Below are 16,060 nucleotides of genomic sequence, written 5' to 3' on the forward strand. Positions count from 1 at the left end.
TCAATTAAATTTTATTCAACATGTCATGACGTGTTTAAAGATTTTATGGAGTTTAGTCCGTTTGAGACCATCTATATTCATCTGTCACTATGTTTACATTTCAAGGATATTTTGTTCTGAAAAAAGGTTTAGTGCATTAAAATGTTTGCCAATATAACTGATGTAAATGCAAATTATCGATAAATCAATGTCAACAATCTTTTAACTTTCACTTTTTATTATGTACCCATTTAATTATTTACTTTTATACACACTTTACAATTGAACTATGATGACTAAGTCTTTAGATATTACAGTTGCATTTTCTGTTGAAGCATGATTTTCTGTAAAGCTGCTTTGAAACTATGTGTGTTGTGAAAAGCGCTATACAAATACAAACAATTGACTTTAGCACATGAATTCTGTGTTGATACATCAAGTATTGCAAAAAACTTTTTGGACGAGAAAAATGGCATTTAAGCAAATGAATAAACAAAAAACAGGTTTAGGTTTGGCTCACCTGTACAGAACTGACTGCAAACACAGCTGTGTCTTGGGCACTTCCAGGAGTGCCAACATAAATATCTTGTATCATGCACCTTTCATCGACAAGTACCTGAGAACAAGGGATGGCCACCCTAGCCGTCCATTGGGGAAGATTGTGGATTTGCTTTGCCATTCAGTGCGACATAAACCTGTGGCACAAGGCACGGCAAGGAAATATGGTGCACAATTTCATTGACCTCCGCTGCATTGGCAGCCTGATATAACGGGGCATCAATGTTTCTCTAATAGCTGTGCACACAGCATATACACATTGATTCAGTTTCCCCCACTACTCTGCACTTGGTGCAGGTTGCCAACTTGAACAGGTCATTGACGTTGCGCTTTCGGGTCTGAATCGGTGGCCAGTGGCATCCTGCAATGGGAGCAACATCAGGACAAATGAATTGGCAAAGCATCTCAAACATCGGTCTCAATTGTGACATCCTAAAATGTTGCAGCCAGAGACTTTCTGTAATGTATCTTTCCACCACAACCTCCCAGAATGCCCTACTGTGCGGTCTCTCCCAGACTCATAGCTTTCGTCACATAAGGGCACGCACTTGCAGTCCTATCAGATGAGCAACTGCTCCATTTACATGTTGTCTTCTGATATTTCCTAACATAGCAATTATTTGTGAAATAAAAATTGCAGTAATCTGGCCAATTTCAATGAAGTGTCTCAATAATCTATTTTACATAGATTTGGGGACATCTGGAATGCAATATACTAGAATATGCAATATATAATAGAATATGCAATATTGTATTGAAATGGCTTAAGGGCAGATTTCTTTTGGGATATACTTAAACTTATGCCAAAGATTTGTTATTTGTAAGGATGATGTCATCACGCAACATCCGCTTTATCTATAAAAGGCCAATTATATGGAAACGAGCAGTAGATGGCAAATTTAGCAAAAAACGTTTAGGAATTTTCACTTCGTTGATAACAGAACAGCGCAGAAAGTGGATGGAAACATGATCTGTGTGCACTCCTATATAAAATTTGCTTTTAGCAGGTAAACACAATTCATATTTGCATTCTTTCTCTTCCTGAAATACGGACTCCTCTTGCACTACATAGATTTGCCAATCAAATGCTTTCTAGAATGAGAACTTCCCTCCATGTTTCATCTTTACTATTTTGAAGTTGGATATTGTTTCATGATCACAAATGTTTTAATATTTAATATCCTTAAGGCTCAGGTATACTTTGTTTTTCTGCCTTCCAGTCGCCTTGCACACGGTCAAGCGCTTAACCTTTCAAAGCATTCGCTGTTGACTGAGCAAATATGAGCAGGTTTGACACATGCACACTACAACTGCGCTGAGAATCTTTTAGGACAGTCATCAGCAGGCGCATGCGCTGACAATACACAAACTGTGACGATGACGAAATTTGCGTCACGCATACTGTGCAAGTTCCGATCAGCAACACAGACAACAGAAGTATACTTTGGCCTTTCTTGTTATGTTGTATTTGTTTGTTTTTTGGCTTAACAAAATGATTTTACATAAATACATAAAATATATATATTGGAATAAAACAAGCTATTAAAAGAGAGAAATTTAGGGGATAATTAATTGCATCCATTCTTATCACAAAAGTCTCCACACACTCATCAACACAGCCTACAGATATAAGTGCAAATTTACCCATGTCTCTTCTTGTCTCAATTTATGTGTTTTCTTTTTCTCTCACAGACAACATTGGGCAGGATAAGGAACAGGAAGCATGCAGGATCATTTAAAGATGGTTTGTTCTTCACTGTTGTTCCTTTTATCATTTTGTTCATGTTACGAGTCCTGTAATCCCTATAAAGACACATAAGATACAGTATAATCCTGCATTGCTGAATTCTAAATAACATACAGTAACAAAACATTTAAATGTTTTACTATATTTGAAATGATCAGTTATGTATGTCAGAAATATTGTGAATCTTATTTTATTAATTTGTCAACCGATATTTGACCATTTTGAGATTATCCGCATTGGTTGACTTCATTAACAATTGTTAGGGGCCGTTCACACAAAGCACTAGATGCAGCGCAAACAAATTTAAGTGTCTCGAGTGTCTTAAAAACACTGCGCTCATGGTATGAGTCACTGGAATTGCAGTGAGATGCTTTGCAATGGTCAAAGATGTCTGGTGTGAAAAGCCCCTTTGTGTTCGTTTCAAGTTCTATAGAAAGTGTTGTCAATAAATAATGCATGTTTTTCTGGCTTCAATACTTTCAGCGAATTGTAAATATTGTTTAAAATAAGTCTTGTTTAATACTGTATATATGGGTATTATGTTGGGCATTTACTGTTTTCTCGAAATATTGGTATCTGCTGTAAAAAAAAAAAAACTAGAATTCGAACACTATCTATGATCAAATGAAATAATTTTACTCTTCATCTTTTTTAGTCATTTTATGAAATAGGCCCAGTGTCATGCTTATTGTTTTGTGTCGCACACCTTCATCCAGATCCACGGTTCTACCAAGAGATCAAGGAGCGAGGTCTGAACTCCAGTAACTTGAGTACAGAGGAGGACGAGTTCACACTGACCGAACCCCCGGAGGAGGACCAGGGCATTGTGGTGAAGAACTACAGGGCTGCGTACATGACGTGGAGTAAACTTCCACAGGTGAGCTATCAGGTGCTGTTGAACTCTAACTCACTGTAGACCAAGGCTATTTTCAAACCATTTTAATTGGATTTTTTTTTCTTTCCTGTAAGCAAATTCAAACTCTTTCAAGTTTAAATTACAGAAATGACTAGTATTGCTTTATTGTTATTGCTACTTTGTTTTTTACCTTAATCTCAAATACTGTGTAAGTACTGAGTACATGGACAGATTAAGCACATATTTGTAATGGAGTGTTGCTCCTGGTTTCATACTAGTTTTTCATTATCTCTTTTAATATTTAATTCTTAACATAGGTAAAGGAAATGGGCATTTTGGACATCATCTCCCCTGAAGAACGCAAAAGACAAGAAGTGAGTCTTTTCATTGGTTTATTTTTTATTAGTGGTATGTTTGAGCATGTCTCACTTTAACATCATTAACCAAACATGTTAATGATGTTAAACATTACAAATCCTGTCTTGTATTTAATAGAACTCCATGCTGGAAATGAGGCTTTTTTTAATGTTTGAAATAACATGGTCGAATCCTAAATGCACACAATTAAGCAATATTTTCATGCTTTTCTGTAATTTAGCAAAAAACAAAATCTAATGTCATATTTCATCTTAAAGGGTGACTAAACACCTGCTCAGAGTCTGACTCCACCCACTAGAAATATTTGAAAATGCAGGAAAAGTGGGCAGACCCCGGCGGGGATAGAGGGAACGAACCGAGTGCGGGGCTGAGCGGGGGGCACCTGAGACTCGTAGTGACGGATTAATTGACAGCTGCTGTCAGACTCTATGTTATTATTATTCCTCACACGGTCGCAAGACGACATGTGCATGAATCTGGCGTGGTGAGCTGGAACCTGCTTACGTCAGCTGTCACCGCTTACGTCACGAAGTACCGCAACAGCCAATAGGAAAATTCAACTGCAGTAGCCACCGTTCAACCTGAAGAGGGCAGCACTCAGACGTTTTTACACCATATATTGTAGAATTAAAACACTTTATACACAAATGTCAAAAAAATTACTTGAATCAATGACCAGTACTAATAAAGCCCCATGCTTACAGATCATTAACTAAAAAAAGTTGGTTTAGGGTTTAGTTACCCTTTAAACTGTTGATACGCAATCCCCGCAAGCGGTGGTGACGTCACTCTGCTTACATTTAATATATATTTTACCATCTATAAATGTAATTTATATTAACAAATTATACATCTTTTCAAAGGTCTAAGGGTTCAACATTGATATCCAATCTCTGTTTTACGATAGCAATGCTCCAGAAACGAGTACGAGTGTCAGGAGTACAAATGAAAACATGCAATATCAAAACGGGACTTCATACCTTTGTTATGAAAACACGATTGCCAGATGAATCCAGTTCAACACACTTGGGTCAATTGTCCATGACAAGCGTTCATTGAAAAACATCCAATATGGACACTTTTTGTCCATAAAAGTGATAAATCTGAGAAATATTGATATATTCGCCATTGTTTACACGAGATCTCGCCTGAATGAATTACCCTTTGTCATCGTTCTTCAACAAACTCTTTACCGACACTTTTTTTGACTTGGTTAACAAGGTAACTTTTTTGAAAAACAATTCTGTGGTGGAAATTATGCTACAAAATTGGAACGGTCATAATTAAAAAAAAAATATAGAACATACAATAGTGCAAATTATACAAACAATAGTGAATTTAAAATCGAAATTTAACGTCTAGTGTTACAATTGTTTTCTAATTTAATGCTACCCTGTTAAAGGGTTGAGGTTGATAAGGGTTTTAGAAAGTAATTAGTACAGTAATCTAATTACACTGTAGAACATGTAGTTAGTAATTAATTACTTTTTAGAGTAACTTGCTCAACACTTCTCATGTACTGGTACAAATGCTCTGACACCAAAAATCTATATCATCTGACATATGACTGTCATTATTTAAACATTCAGCCCACAAATTAAAATCAAGTTACACTACTGGTCAAAAGTTTTGAAATGCACTCATTCTTTACTATTATTCTAAACTGTGAAATAATAATAATAATAATAATAATAATAATAATAATAATTAAGTCATCTTAACTATGGAATAACATAAATGGAACTATGGGAATTATGTTGTGACTAAACAAAACCAAAAATAAATAAAAAATATGTTATATTTTAGCATCTTCAAAGTAGTCACCCTTTGCCTAGAATTTGGCAAAGGGTGACTACTCTTAACATTTTCTCAATCAACTTCTTGTGTTATCACCCTGGGATGCTTTTTAAACAGTATTGAAGATATTCCTATCTATGTTGGGCACTAATTGTCTTTTCTTTATTATTTGGTCCAAGTCATCAATTTCAAAAACTTTTTTGTAATAAAATTTTAGTTTTATAATGAAATAAATTAATATGGTTGCACAATTATATTTTTGTCTACAAAACTAATTTCAAACATTTAAGCATATGCCTTCAGATCATAAGATTTTTAAGATCATGAGAAACATTTCAGTGAAGTGTTTCAAAGGTTTTGACTGGTAGTTTGTGTCCTAGTGAGATTATTTAACCATAAAAATGTAATGAGATAAATATACTGTATAGTTTGCATGTAATTCAAATGTGAGCACTTGTGAATGTGTGGAGACAGCGTTGTGCTGACACCAGCTGCTCATACCTTTTTTTTTAAACTCCTCCATGGCTCATAAAGGGAAAACACCGTCATGAGCATCGTACACTCTGTTTGTAGCAAATTACAGTAAACAAATGGCAAATTCACATTGTAGCTTGAGGCACATACTGTACAGCGCACATACTTATTTAATTATATGGCAGCATTTTGCGGTTTAGTAATCACTTTGAGTCACTTCGTGACCGGCTTTTCCTGATTTGGAATCTGCTGTAATAAGGTCAGAGTTCCTTGGTCTAAACAACACAAACACTTCAAAAAGAAAGCTCCATCAAAATTAAAGATACATTTATAGAAAAAAGTATGACAGAAATATATCACTACTGTAAAGTTATGTAATATTCACTACTACTGCTACTACTACTACTAATAATAATAATTCAGACCCCTTCATTTTTTCACATTTTATTATGTTGCAGCCTTGTTAAAATGCTTAAAAATTCACATCAATCTACACTCCATATCCCATAATGACAAGGCAAAAACCAGATTTTTGATAACTGTGAATTTAATAAATTGAAAAAACTGAAATATCACATTGACATATGTATTAAGACCCTTTGCTAGGACACTTGAAACTTGGCTCAGGTGCATCCCATTTCTCTTGATCATCTTTGAGATGTTTCTACAATTTGATTGGCGTCCACATGTTGGAAATTCATTTGTTTGGACCTGATTTAGAAAGTCACGCAGCTGTCATAAGCTGTAATAAGGTGTCTCGGCTGAAAATGCATATCAGAGCAAAAACCAAGCCATGAGGTTAAAGGAACTGCCAGCAGAGCTCAGAGACAGGATTGTGTCAAGGCACAGATCTGGGGAAAGCTACAAAAACATTTCAGAAGCATTGAAAATTCCCAAAAGCACAGTGGCCTCCATAATTCTTAAGAATGGGCTGGTTTGAGTATTTCTGTGCCTGCTCATCTCCTGGGATTTTCATGCACTACAGTCATTAGAATTTAATCTGAATGGTGCCAAAAACAAAAAACATCCAGTGAGGGGCAGTTCTGTGGACGGAAATGCCTTTTTGATGAGAGAAGTCAACAGTGAATGTCCAGACTGGTTCAAACTGACAGTCTATGGTAACTCAGATAACCGCCCTATGCAACTGTGATGAGAAGAATATCATCTCTGAATGCTATTCTGAGATGCGGGTTGGCACTGTTTCACGAGAGAGCCCTACACAATATTAGGCAGGTGGTTTTAATGTTGTGGCTGATTGGCGTATGTCAGTGTGATGTGTCTTTTTTTTTTTTTTTTCTTTGTTATATTATTTTTATTTTATCCCCTTTTCTACCCAATTTGGAATGCCCAATTCCCACTAATTATTAGGTCCTCGTGGTGGCACAGTTACTCGCCTCAATTCAGGTGGCAGAGGACAAATCTCAGTTGCCTCAACTTCTGAGACCATCAATCCATGCATCTTATCATGTGGCTAGTTGTGCATGACACTGGAGACTCCCAGCATGTGGAAGCTCATCCTATTCTCCGCGATCCATGCTCAACTTAACCCCATTGAGAACGAGAACCACTAATCGCGACCACGAGGAGGTTACCTCATGTGACTCTAACCTCAGCAACCGTCTGGTTTTTGCTTTGTCATTATGGGGATGGAGTGTAGATTGATGTGGGGAAAAAATATTTTAAGCATTTTAGCATACGGCTGCAACATAACAAAATTAAGGGGTCTGAATATTTTAGGAATGCACTGTAAGCAGTATCTAACATCTGTGATGCTCTGTTATGCAGCACTTTATTTGACAAACTATAACACTAAGGTTGTATTTTGGATTGTGCTGTGAGGTTCACTATATAAGCACTTAATTTGATAATGATAATACTACAATATTATGTTGAAAATGTATTTACATTTTCATTTGATTAAAGTTTTAATTTATTTATTTAAACACCATTTAATAGGCACATCATAAAATTGAAATAAACTGTTGATTTGGAGTTTAGAAAAAACAAAAACAAAACAAAAAACAGGTATAGGACCCGAGTACCAAAAATGAAGTACCGTTACTTGTACTCGTTCTCACAAAAATGGTACCAGAACTTCCCCATTTAAATGGTTTGTTCATTTCACTCTACTTTGTTTAGATGATCATAGTTTTAAACATGTAATAATTCAAATTTTTATAATGATTCCCATAGTTTAATATTGAAAGTCTGGGTCTGGGGTTAAAGATGGAAAAAGTCAAATATGTACGTAAAAGGCATTTTAAAAGTACCAAAAATAAATGAGAAAGGCCTTGTAAGAAGTTTCTTAGTCATTTATAATGTAACCTTCATATAACAAAACAAAAGTTGAAGTCTGTTTGTTTTAATAAAAATCTACCCCTGGGACATGAAAGTGGCTAAAGTTAAAGAAACACCCATGTATATAGTGGCCCCAAATAGTGTTGGGAAGCTTAAAGGTATAGTTCACCCAAAAATTTAAATTCTCTCATCATTTACTCACCCTCATGCATCCCAGATGTGTATGACTGACTTCAACAGAACACAAACGAAGATTTTTAGAAAACATATTTCAGCTCTGTATGTCTAAACAATTCAAGTGAATGGTGACCAGAATGTTGTAGCTCCAAAAATCACACAAAAGAAACGTACTGTAGAAGTAATCTTTAAGACTTAAATCCATATCTTCAGAAGCAATATAATGTGTGTGGGTGAGAAACAGAACAACATTTGTCTTTTTTTACTCTAAATCTCCACTTTACCTTTTAACTTTTCAGATGAGAAATTTAAACTAAATAGGCACCACATGTGATTTTCAGATGTAAAACTGAAAGTGGAGAATTAGTGTAAACAAACTGACTGTTCTCACCCACACTTATTATATGGATTTAAACACTGGAGTCATAGATTACTTCTGTTTCCTTTATGTAATTTTTTCGAGCTACAAATGTCTGATCACCATTCACTTGCATTGTATGGACCTACAGAGCTGAGATATTCTGCTAAAAATCTTTGTTTGTGTTCTGCTGAAGAAAGAAAGTTATACACATCTGGGATGACATGAGGGTGAGTAAATGATGAGAGAATTTAAATTTTTGGGTGAACTATACATTTAAGTCACACTTAAATGTATGAATGTATTGTCATTTAGATAAAAACAATCAATATCAAAGCAAGTAGCATTTATTTTAAAGAACAAAAGCAAATTTTTCAAGCAAAACATTTCACAAAAAAAAGTTTAATTGGTTTGGAATCATAAACCACAGATGTATTGTTCAAAATTAATCAAAAAAGTGTTTGGACACTTTCTGATTAACATGTGTTAATGGAACATGTCCATAGTTAATGTGCTGAGCTACACCTGTGGTTACTTTGCTTAAAATCCACTTAAAATCACTGCAATACCAGTAGATTAAAAGTCATTGAAAAAATGGCCCAGAAGTATGAAGTTCTAATAAAAGCTCTAGAATAGTTTCTCTGTAGGTTATCTAACGCAATGACATTCAGACATTAATTGTGACTAAAGTGTCCAAATAAATTTTGTGGCTGCTCTGTCAGACTGGCAGTAGGAAGTGAAGTGCGGTTACACAGCTGTGTAAACACTAAAGTCTACCTTGTACACACTCCACACAGACACACCTTGACATCTGACTCCTACCTGCTCAATCGTTTCACCTGCTGCTTTAAAAGAGGCTGTATTGTGGATTTTCATAGAAAGTCCATTCATTTCTAAAGCTTTTCAGGCATGTTTGTGCCAGCAACTGCATCGCTTGTCCTATGAAACCGGATTTACTCACACTTACTTGTGTCTTTTCAGGATAGAAACAGTGAAAGCCAGTTATTATTATTATTGTTATATTATATCCCCTGATTAAAATGAATATTTGTATGAATATTATAAGGATATCTTACTATTATACTGTAAGTATTTTATACTTTGTGTTTTTTGGGTATTCTAGTATTTTTATTTTTTACATTTTTTGATCCCCTTTTCTCCCAATTTGGATTCCCAAATCCCACTACTTAGTAGGTCCTCGTGGTGGCTCGGTATCTCACCTCAATCCGGGTGGACAAGTCTCAGTTGCCTCCGCTTTTGAGACCGTCAATCCGCACATCTTATCACTTTGTGCATGACACAATAGAGACTCCACATGTGGAGGCTCATGATACTCTCCTCGATCCACACACAACTTACCACAACATGCACCATTGAGAGCGAGAACCACTAATCGCGACCACGAGGAGGTTACCCCATGTGACTCTACCCTCCCTAGCAACCGTGCCAATTTGGTTGCTTAGGAGACCTGGCTGGAGTCACTCAGCACACCCTGTATTCGAACTCGCGACTCCAGGGGTGGTAGTCAGCGTCAGTAATCTCTGAGTTACCCAGGCCCTGATAAATATGTAGTATTAAACATTTAGTAATACTTTATTGATGTTCAAGTCAAAATAGTCCACCCCCAAGTCTCCATGATATTCTGGTCTTTAGACATGGCTCGGATCCCTCCTTCAATGTAAATCTTTGGGATTATTTCACCCATTTGATCGTCTGCCAAGCCAAAATTGACAGTCTGACAGCAAAGTAATAGCACACCTCTTCTCAACAAACTACATGATTTGAAGAATCAATCATAGGAAGAGTTACATGCAGAAATGTAATACTTGGGATTTGTTCAGATTACCAACCCTAAGCATTAGTAAATTTAATTCCTTTCTTAGCACTTAAGCACATTCTTAACTCTTGAACAAATATAGACACACTTGTTCCCACACAGTGATAAAGAAATATTTTCTTTACATCTGTGCAGTCTTTATATTAATATTTGAACAAGTGCGGTTAACAAAACTGTTATGTATCTGTGTATGCACTGCTGCAATACTAACTGAATGTCATTTAGCAGATGTATTAGCAGTAATGATGTACAGTGAATGCATGGGGAGAGTTGCTCTAAGTTTGAGGTTACTCTTAAAAATACAGGTAATTCAATGGTTCTTTGTAGCACCTTATATTCAACAAATAAACCTATTTTGTATCTTCTACCATTTATGGCTATAAAGGGTTATTTGGAAAGAGTGAAAGGTTCCTGACCTTGCATTAGGTTCTTCAGATCTGTGTATTGGCTTGGGGTTTTTTAAAGAACCAGTACATTGGTGGTATGTACTGAAGGTTCTCTTTGTAACTATGAGGTTCACAGATCAGTTCTACTTAGGAATGAATCTGTAATGTAATTATTATGAGCTCAAAGCACTGCTCACTATACAAGTACCACTATTTTGCAGATTTAAATGGCCTAAAAATTAGATGTACAGTCTTGGCCAAATGTATTGGCAGTGACATACATTTTGTGTATTTATTTTTTTTTAACATGTTTCTATTGTATACTGGAAAACAATGAGAAGCGTTTTAAAGGCTTTTATTGTCAAAAACATTCAATTTATGCAAAGAGTCAATATTTACAGTGTTGACCCTTATTCTTCATAACCTCTGCAATTCCCTCTGGCATGCTGGATATCAGCTTCTGGGCCAAATCCTGAATGATGGTGATCCATTCTTGACTTATTAGTGCTCGGAGTTGATCATAATTTCTGGGCTTCTGCTTGTCCACTCGCATTTTGAGGATTGACCACAGGTTCTCAATGGGATTAAGATACGGGGAGTTTCCTGGCCACGGATACAAAATTTCAATGTAATGATCTCCGAGCCACTTCATTATCACTCTTGCCTTGTGACATGGTGCACCATCATGCTGGAAAATGCACGGATCATCACCAAATTGCTCCTGGATCTTTGGGAGAAGTTGCTCTTGCAGGACGTTTTGATACCATTCTTTATTTCTGGCAGTGTTTTTGGGCAGAATTGTGAGAGTCCACTCCCTTGGATGAAAAGCAACCCCATACATGGATGGCCTCAGGATGCTTCACTGTTGGCACAACACCGGATTCATGGTAGCATTCACCTTTTCTTCTCCGGACTATCGATTTTCCAGATGTCCCAAACAGATGGAAGGGGGCTTCATCAAAGAAAATATCTTCGCATATAATATTTTGCATATCTTTGTCTTCTGCTGTCCAATCCTTGTACTTCCTGCAAAATTTCAGTCTGTCCTTGATGTTTTTCTTGGAGAGAAGTGGCTTCTTTGCTGCCCTTCTTGACACCGGGCAAAAGTCTTCGCCTCACTGAGTGTGCAGATGCACTCACACCAACCTGCCGCCAACATTGAGCAAGCTCTGCACTGCTGGTGACTCGATTCCGTAGCTGACTCCTCAGGAGGAGACAGTCCTGGTGTTTGCTAGACACTCTGGGATGTCCTGAAGCCTTCTTCACTGCAGTTGAACCTCTCTCCTTGAAGTTCTTGATGATCCGGTAAATGGTTCTTTACAGGTGCAATATTCTTTGCAGCAATTTCTGCATGTGAGGCCATTTTGATGCAAAGCAATGATGGCTGCACGTCTTTCTTTAGAGGTAACCATTGCTAATAAGATCACAATGATTGGAAGCACATCTTCCCTCCTTTTATAGCAATCAGTCTGCTCTTATAATCCAATCAGAATGATAGTATTCGTTCACACTTTCCCAGGTGCTGCTGATATGATTAGTGAAACGATGTTAGCTGGTCATTTTGTGCCAGGGCCAAAAAACAGTGAAATTTGGGTTTTTGTGATAAAGTTCATTTTTTTTTGCTGCTAGCATGCAGCCTGAAAATGTATCTCATCTGATCACTCTACACAATAATCTAGAAACGATGTGAATCAATACCACAACAACTGAGGCAGAAAACTTTGCGAAACACAAAATTTATGTCACTGCCAATACTTTTGGCCATGGCTGGATACAGATATATTGTTTTTATCAATTAATCATTGCCAATAGTTGCCTTTCGGAATGATCAGTTATTGGCAAAAATCTATGCCGATAGTTGCCAATATTTTTTTCAGCATTTCAAAATAAGTGTCCCTAATGTGTTTCAGGCTTGTTTATACTTAAAGTCCCACGTTATGCACAAAAGTTTCATTTTTTCTGGTTATTATCGGGATTTTGGTCAAACAATTAACTGCATCTGGGGCATATTTTCATTTTGGACTGATTGCCTTGCTCCTATAGTAAGGAAAGAATATAAATGTTTAATTCTAAGAATCGATTTTGAAAACTTTCGGCCGATTAATCGGTTCTCAGCCTCTCACCACCTTAGATCTTGGTATCTGCAAAATCCACTATCGGTCGACTTCTACTTAAAATGCACAGTTGGGAAGACTCTTATTGTAAAGGAAACAAAGTCCAATTCTTTTATCTGATACATGTATCTATAGAGAACTTTACAACTGCTTGAACCTTACAAATCAAATCTTTGTATTTTTGCAGGCCATCTTTGAAATCCTCACATCAGAATTTTCCTACCAGCACAGTCTGAGCATCCTGGTGCGTCATTTTAAAGACAGTTCAGCTTTGAGGAAGACCATGAATGTAACTGAACACCATCACCTCTTCTCCAACATATCTGTCATCCTGGACGTCAGCAAACGGTACTAAACTAACATCCTGTAAAGTTATTGAAATTGAATATAGATCATTATGTGATGGCTAATGGTTGACTGATCTGTGTTTTTCAGTTGGCAATACTCATGCTGACATCAGTTATCAGACGATGCTGCTAATCTAAAAATATTGGCAGATTCATTAACCTGGCTAATGTCACTAAAGATAGCCTTGAAATGATTTTATGAAGTTTGGAAAACTTATTTTAAAGGAGGTTTCTGAAGTTGGTAGGATTGGCCAACGAATATGGGTTTTCAATGGTCAAAACTGATGCTAAGATCTAGAGCATTGTGTCCGATAAATTGTATTTCTGAAATGTAACACTTATTTTACACAATTTTATTTAAAATACACTAAGCATTAATCAAGCTGTTAGTAGATCTACCTAACCCTGACCAATTAAACACTAATTAACTAGCTAACCAATCACTAACTAACTAACCAACCAATAACTAAAAAAACATCAACCAACTAACAGCTAACTAATCAGCCGACCAGCCATTCGAAAGTTAGTCTAAATAAACAAGGCTTAACCAGCTAACAAAACAACCACTAATTAGCTAGCTAACCAATGAAACACCAACCAAACACTAACCAACATTTAAAAACCATCCAACCACTAACGGTCTAGTTAACCAACCACAAACCACCAATTAATCGACCAACTAACTATCTTACCACCTAACCAATAACTAACCATGTAACCAGTCGACCACCAATCTAGCTATCCAACCACTAACTAATCAGTTGACAACTAACAACCAACCAATAACTTGCCAACTATCTGCTAACAAGCTAACTAACATCCAACCACCAACAAGCCAACCAACCAACCACCCAACTTACTAACCACAAAATAACTAGCTAACCAAAGAACAACCACTAACTAGTTAAATAACATCTAAACATCTATCACTATTTGGGAGGCCTCTAAATCCATGCTGGATTAGTTATGAGGGTTTTAGGTCTTCTAAAGCACATACGAAGCAGTATAGCAGTGTGTAAATCCTAGTTCTTTAATTACATTGTTCAAGCCTCAATGTAAAGGCTCTCCCAATGATATAACTGTACTAATCTGTTTCCTGCGTCAATACTCCGAACTAGTCTGTCTGTCTTTTTGTGAGATGTCCTCACAAGCACTGCCATACTGTTAAACTCATGATTTCTGTCTTTTAATCTCAGAAAATGGAGTACACATTCTTAATAGTGTCTCTATACAAATATATTTTTGGTATGTAAGCATGTATTATTTGTTTCTTCCTACTATCAGATGGAATATCTAAATAATTGTTTGATATGTACCAGATTTTCATGGTTTGATTGCACCTGTAAATCCACTATATAATGAAAATACTATACTGTTTTATACTGTATCGTTTAATGGCAGATTTACTGGTTCAGCACCTTTCCGAGCCAGGTTTAATGTGGGTTCCAAGAGCTGGATGCAGGATTGTGAATGCATTTGACAGGTTTCCAGCAGGCATGACTGCAGTATCTGCAGCGATGGACATGTTTAAACAAGCTGGTTGAACTGGATTAGCAGGCTGCCGCAGCCTGGATTCATGTTTACCAAAACGGTGTCTTTCACACATTTACAATGAAACTTTAGACCTTTTTCCTAGAAACTGTGTATGCGTGAATCCGCTGTATTTAAAAGCACTGAATGGGGTTGCAGCAATATATAGTCAAGCAAAGAACCATTAGTGTCAAGTATCCAGTTTGGTTTTGTTTATAATTGAGTGCTCTAAATGAGCTGGAATGTGGAAGTGAGTGTGACTTCAGTCTGGGAGTTGCCGTGAGGGCTGGGAAACAACACTGTTTGAAAAGGTCCTTAAAGAGGAACACTATCTCACAGTTAGCTTGTGTAAAACTAATTGTTGAATTACCTTAATGATATTTGCCCATAAAAGCAATACATTTGACACTTTTTTTTAATATTATTATTATATATTTATTTTTTGGTCTATCAATTTCAAAATTTTAGGTCAAAATAATACAAAGGTGTACACCGATCAGCCACAACATTAAAACCACCTGCCTAATATCCTGTAGGTCCCACTCGTGCCACCAACAGCTCTGGCCCATCGAAGCATGGACTCCAAAAAGACCTCTGAAGGTGTCCTGTGGTATCTGGCACCAAGAGGTTAGCAGCAGATCCTTTAAGTCCTGTAAATTGCGAGGTGGGGCCTCCATAGATGCTCAATCGGATTGAGATCTGAGGAATTAAGAGGCCAAGTCCAGCCATTCCTGAACAATGTTTGCAGTGTGGCAGGGAAAATTATCCTGCTGAAAGAGGCCACTGCCATCTGGGAATACTGTTGCCATGAAGGGGTGTATACGTGGTCTGTAACAATCTTTAGGTAGGTGGTACGTGTCAAATTAACTCCCAGAAGAACATTGCCCAGAGCATCACACTGCCCACGCCGGTCTGCCTTCTTCCCATGGTGCATCCTGCTGTCATCTCTTCCCCAGGTAAACTATGCACACGCATAGTTTATATGATAAACAATGGCCATCCACATGATCTAACAGAAACATGATTCATCAGACCAGGCCACTTTCTTCCTTTGTTCCATGGTCTATTTCTGATGCTCACGTGCCCATTGTAGGAACTTTTGGTGGTGGACAGGGGTCAGCATGGGCACTCTGACCAGTCTGCAGACACGCAGCCCCATACGCAGCAAGCTGCGATGCACAGTGTGTTCTAACACCTTTCTATCATGGCCAGCATTACGTTTTT

At 37.0% G+C, this 16,060-nt stretch overlaps 1 protein-coding gene across 2 annotated transcripts in view; it reads left to right on the forward strand.

The window, feature by feature from the left end:
• Positions 1–16,060, forward strand: part of arhgef16 (Rho guanine nucleotide exchange factor (GEF) 16) — a 38,785-nt gene that overhangs the window by 8,198 nt on the left and 14,527 nt on the right. For both annotated transcript variants that reach the window (XM_052108425.1, XM_052108424.1), the window contains exons 3-6: positions 2,230–2,281; positions 3,001–3,161; positions 3,458–3,514; positions 13,147–13,307. In XM_052108425.1, coding sequence (XP_051964385.1) covers positions 2,230–2,281; positions 3,001–3,161; positions 3,458–3,514; positions 13,147–13,307 — 431 coding nt within the window. The remainder of the gene's footprint in view (positions 1–2,229; positions 2,282–3,000; positions 3,162–3,457; positions 3,515–13,146; positions 13,308–16,060) is intronic.

This window comes from Xyrauchen texanus, chromosome 37 (genome assembly GCF_025860055.1).
Source record: "Xyrauchen texanus isolate HMW12.3.18 chromosome 37, RBS_HiC_50CHRs, whole genome shotgun sequence".
In the NCBI taxonomy this organism is placed as follows: Eukaryota; Metazoa; Chordata; class Actinopteri; order Cypriniformes; family Catostomidae; genus Xyrauchen; species Xyrauchen texanus.